Raw genomic sequence first — 5,856 nt, forward strand, 5'->3', positions numbered from 1 at the left:
TGTACTGATTATGTACTCTATTAATTTTAATGTTTATAATTTTTTAAATGTTCTTGCTTTTATTGTTTTGCAAGCTGTCCCATCACTTCAATACTAACATGGATGGCATAACATCCAGTACAACTACACAATTTATTTGTGCAAGATTTGAACAGTTGTTAATGGAGAAAGGGTAATAAAATTAAGAATGCCTTGTGCCGTTTATCCCAAAGCAATTGCTATTCATTTTAACACAGATCTGACTTAAGGTACTAAGAAAGTAATGACACAATATGTTCTAAAGTTGAAAGACAATACTAGGGACAACACTGGTAATCGTTTTTTGCCTATCAGTTAAATAAGCTGTAGGACTTTGTTGCTTTTTAAAAATAAGAATTTGTATACTTTGCAATGTAATTTCTTATGTATGTTAAAACATTCTTTGTGTGCGTACACTGTAATATTTGTAATCATGAGCATATTATAAAGTATAATATTTGTAATCATGCTCAATAGATTCTGTATGTATTATAGATATTGGGGGGAAATGTGGACGCCCACCTCCTGTGGAGCATGGAGACATCAGGGACTCACCCAAGGCAAACTATTTCCAGTCTGAAAGTGTAACTTATCAGTGCCAAAATCTCTATACATTGGAAGGTTCTCCCAGAGTGACTTGTCAAAATGGTCATTGGTCACAAACACCAACATGTAGAGGTATAAGTAATATCTATAATTCTTTATAGATTTATTCTTTATAGATAAATATTGTACTTTGGGAATGGAATAAATTTCATGACATCAGAGCTGTTATGTCAGTATGTTAGTGTCAAAAGATATTTTACTGCCTTGTTATGGAATTAGAAGCGGTAGTATTCTGAAGCAAGATAAAGTAACTCTCTCAGGGAGAAACTGCCTAATAATGGACAATTGTACAAAATCTTCCACCATTTACAAAAGTTGTCCTCATTTTGTGTAAACTTGCTGCTGAAATTCTGCTTTCCCTAAGCTACATTTCATAACAGACACCTTTTTAGTCAATGGCATGATTGAAAAGAACTTGTAAAAATTCAGTTTTTAGTTTACTTGAGTTCCGTATGTAGATTTTCTTTTTCTTAGTATTTCACAGCTGAGATCACAGTGCACTCTAATCATCATCGTCATCGTCATCAATCAATCAATCAATCAATCAATCATTCCTTGAACAAAAATTACAAAAAGCCATGTTTCCCAACAATCCCATAGGATTTTTGTTTTGTTTTGTTTTTTGAATGATAGCAATACTTGAATCTCTAGGGAACTAAAATTATTGTTTTTTAAATAGGCATTTTATAAATGGAGGCAGACTGTTCTCTTTTGACTTAATCACATCTACCCTGATTAGTCAGTGTTGAAAAAGAAGATATAAGGTGACATTTTAAGAGAAGTTGCCTGAACGTGGTCTTCCACTAATTGAGATCTTCAGTATGAGGAAATTTGGAAGAAGAAGGAGACTAAACCATTTTTCTTCTTCCTTTTACACATGTAACATTGTCTTGCTTAAAAGAGGTTTGTGTATGTTAGGCAGTTTAGTTCATGACTGATAATAGTTGAAAGACAAAAGGAAAAGGGAGGGACAAAGAAAGAGAAAAATCCTTTTACATAGCTCTCTAATCATTTTATCCTACTGCAACATAGAATTTCTAACCTAAACTTTAATTGTTTTATCAAATGAATACTTCAAACTTTTTATATGTCATTTGATCTGTGTCCTTCTGCAGGTGCTTGTACAGCAAGTGAAGAAGATATGAGAGAACACAATATAAAGCTGAAGTGGACCAATGGGGATAAAATATATTCTGCAGATGGAAATATCATTGAATTTCAATGTATAAGACGTCATAAACTACATCCAAATTCTGGAGCATTAAGAGTTAATTGTGTGAATGGGAAATTTGACTATCCGCATTGCATTCCTGTATGTATACTTTTAGAAAAATATTTTAATTCACCAATATTAACATTTCTTTCCCTTTTCTATATCTTTATTTATGCATTGAAAAAAATCACTTAAAATAGTTAAAAGTCTGGCAGCTAAAATTGTAGATGTAATAGATTCTGAGGTAACTTAGTCTTCCGCAATTCTTCTAAATCAGAACACTTCTTAAGATTCCTATAATTTAAATAAAATTCCCTCCATTCAGAGCAATGGGAGAGAAGCACTATGGGAATGGGGGTAATATTTAAAAATAATGAGGAATGGGGCACGGAATGTTGAATCTGCCAACATTTCATCTCTTCTGGTCTGTTGCTGAATCCTGATAGATTCCAAGATGAAGACTAGGAGATTTCTCTGTGCTGGGGGTGAAATGAGTGGAAACTCTACTTTAAACCCAGTGGGCTATTTTCACTGATTTCATTGGCCTGAGTGCAACAAATTTAGTTGCCTCAAAATGAATGGTTCCAAATGAATGCCCATACATTCTACTTTATTTATTTCATTTGCATTGATATTCTCCTTCTCTTTAAACTTGCATATTCTTACTCACTTACTCATATGTCTATATGCATATTTATAAATACCTGTCAGAAGCCACAGAACCAGAACAAAATATAAAATTAATTGATTAGTAACCACTAATACTAATATAGCAATAGCACTTAGACTTATAGACCACTTCATAGTGTTCTACAGCCCTCTCTAAGCTGTTTCCAGACTCGGCATATTGACCCCAAATATCTGGTCCTCATTTTACCAACCTTGGAAGGATGGAAGGCTGAGTCAACCTTGAGCTGGTTAGTATCAAACTCCTGGCAAAGGGAATGCAGAGTTAGCCTGGAATACTGTGTTCTAACCACTGCACCACCAGCTCTGTGTAATCATACATTATTTATTACATGTAAAATAAGGCATCCCATTAAATATTTCTAAGCTTAGAATAGATGGAAAAATAGATTGAACAAGAAGATCCTCTGAAATGAATTGGACAATATTGATTGATTATCCATCACTAAATGAATTTCTATTGATCCCAGTCCCCATAGTTCTTCTTTCCCATTGCTCTGAATGGAAGGAATTTAGTTTGGATAACAGAAATCTTATTATATGATGGGGTTTGCATTTGAAATTGCAATTAGTACAAATGGTATTAGTGAAATACAAATCTGTGTTGAGATTTACATGTAAATATCAAATATTTCTATAGTGGACATTTTATTAGAACATCTTAGTTGATAAAAAAATGAGAACTTTCTTGGCCTTGCTGGACTACAGTTCCCAGTATCCTTCTATTGGCTGTGTTGTCTGAGGATAATGGGAATTTGTTTATTCGCTGCATTTGTGTTCCATCTTTCCTCAAATGTATCCCCTGTGAGGATGATTTAAAGTTTGGTAACATCTAATTCCCAAATCCTATTTGGAGTGGGATTCATTCAGATTCATTCCGAGTACCATTTATTTCCCAAAATATCAAGAATTCCTAATAAATTGTGTCAAAATTCATCTTAAAAAATAGAAAGAAATTGCTCAGTGATAAAATGGTCTACAGTTTTTGAGTCACTTGAGTAGTTTTATTCATTTGATGTAAAAAAATGGCGACGCTGACATTTCAGAATTTTATTGTTCATGTAGTTTGATATCTTAAAATTATTGCAGGCTGCATTCTGCTGAAGATCAGATGAATCAGTTTTAAAAAGAATTACATAAAATGTACAGATGCAAATTTATTTCTTTACTGTTCACATTTTATTTTACAGAACTAAGTAAATGAACAAGAGAACATATACAGCACCGTTGAACCAGAAGATGAAAGTCTGAAATCATATATCATTCTCTTTAATATGTTCACATGAAGCTGGATTGTATATAGTTATAAACAGTGGATCCAAATCTAAAAGCCTATTTCATAAAAGACAAATTTTACCAACTGTAATTACTGGGAAAATGATAAATTTCTAGACCATCTTTAAGCAGATAAAATACTATAATGTAACATTATATATAACATCCCCTAAACTCCGCAGAAGATGTTACCTAGCCTGGTAATGAAATATTCAGATACCAACACACAAGCTCGGAGAACGAACCTCCAACCTCATAATGTAACATTATAAATACATTTTTAAATGCATCTGGAATGAAGAATGTAGATTGTTTTCTATATATATTTTAGCTGTAAACATTTGATTAATCTGAATTATCAATCAGCAGCCCATTTTAAAGCAATGACAATAGATCATTGAAATTGATGTTTTTACATATAGAGGTGTTAAGTTCTTTAAAAAATAAAAAAAATCCATAAATGATTTTTACAGTCACACAATTTTAGTATATTTTGTAAAGATACATTTAATACTCCAGTTCACAGTCTAATCCAAGATCCAGAAAGAGTGGCTCTGGAAATAGCCTACTCTATTTTGATGTTCAGAATCTGATGGAGGTTCAGCCAGATGGATTTCTATAATTGTTTTTGTTTTGTTTTGTTTTGTTTTTGTTTATTTGTTTTTTACAGTACAAAATTATATATTTATAAGTAATTAAAGATTAAGATAAAGTTTAGAAATTGGCACAGGCTTTCCAAACTACATTCCTACAAAAGCTGTTATTTAACCCCGAATGGGCTAGAATTTGCCATGACTGATTCAATGTTCTATACAAAGTGAACCCATTCAAAGTGAGTCTTATAGCAAGTGTTTGAACTAACAATTTCCTCATTTTTGGTTTACCATAGACTAACAAGGCTCTGCTTCCTTTAATGAACAAAGTGAAGGGGACTTCATAAGGAATTTGATGTGTCCTTCTTGAATGTGATAGAGCTGTTTGGTGGAAACCTATACAGAAGTATAAGATATTATCTCACTGGCCTTTTTTAAGCATTAATTGATTTGCCAGATTAGGTCAGCCAGCTGATGTAGCTGATGGAATACAAGTAATCCTTGTTTAGCAGCCACAATTGGAACCAGCAATTCAGTTGTTACAAAAAATAGTTGCTAAGTGAAAAATCATGTGACTACTTTTTATTTTATTTCAGCTCCCTTTGCTTATAGCATCAGATGGATATGACCCCATATATCTAGTGAGCCCAAATGAAGGGATTCACAAGGAAGCCAGATAAAGGGGAAGATCTTGCTGCTCCCCACCCTTTGGAATGTTCACTTTGATGTTGGGATAATTAGCAAGAAGAGAATGTTTGTAGTTGCATTGAGTTGAGGGAAAGGGATTACAAGAGCGTAAACAGGCACACCAAGGGGAATATACATTGAAATGCACGTACTAGTGCCAGCTGTTTGCCTAGCCCTAGTGCAACTCATGAACCTCTTAGGATGTGTCTTCCAACTTCCTGCCAGGTTCCTGGTTTTACTTGTGGCAAGCTTGCAGGGAATATAGGAAATCACAGTCATGTGACCCCTGGGACACCGTGACAACTAGAACTTTGAGGATCATTGGACATTCCCCTTATTCAGTGCCATTGCAGTTTTGAATGGTTGCTGAATGAATGACCATAAGGACTATCTGTAATTGCAAAAGCTTGGCTCCCATGATTGGAATACAGAAATATAGTATGGAAGTGTATGGATTTCTAGCTGAGAAGAGAAATAAATAGAAGGGAAAGAAGAAAGGAAGAAGGAAGCTGCAAATGGGTATATTGTATATATGTACATAGATACTGATGACCAAATATTGAACCCCCATAGGAAGGCATGAGATTGCAATTGTTAAGCAAAGCTCCACCTGACTTCTGGGGTCCTCTTTTAGCACAGGACCCACCATGCAGATGGGTCCATATAAGAAGACCAGGACAGCAAGAAAGATAACCAAAGCTCAAGCCCAAAGCTTTTTGGAGCTCCTGAATGCAGGAATGTCTAGTTAAAAAAAATAGATTGCATTCCCACTTCAGA

The 5,856-nt window shown here is 34.1% G+C and overlaps 1 protein-coding gene across 1 annotated transcript in view; it reads left to right on the forward strand.

The window, feature by feature from the left end:
- CFHR5 (complement factor H related 5) overlaps positions 1–1,888 on the forward strand; it is a gene marked incomplete at its 3' end in the record, with an annotated part of 24,838 nt that extends 22,950 nt beyond the window's left edge. Inside the window, exons 10-11 of the mRNA XM_029286287.1 lie at positions 514–696; positions 1,740–1,888. Of these exons, the coding sequence (XP_029142120.1) occupies positions 514–696; positions 1,740–1,888 (332 nt within the window). The remainder of the gene's footprint in view (positions 1–513; positions 697–1,739) is intronic.
- Positions 1,889–5,856: the final 3,968 nt, after the last annotated feature.

This window comes from Protobothrops mucrosquamatus, unplaced genomic scaffold (assembly GCF_001527695.2).
Source record: "Protobothrops mucrosquamatus isolate PMUCROS unplaced genomic scaffold, P.Mucros_1.0 scaffold3240, whole genome shotgun sequence".
Lineage (NCBI taxonomy): Eukaryota > Metazoa > Chordata > Lepidosauria > Squamata > Viperidae > Protobothrops > Protobothrops mucrosquamatus.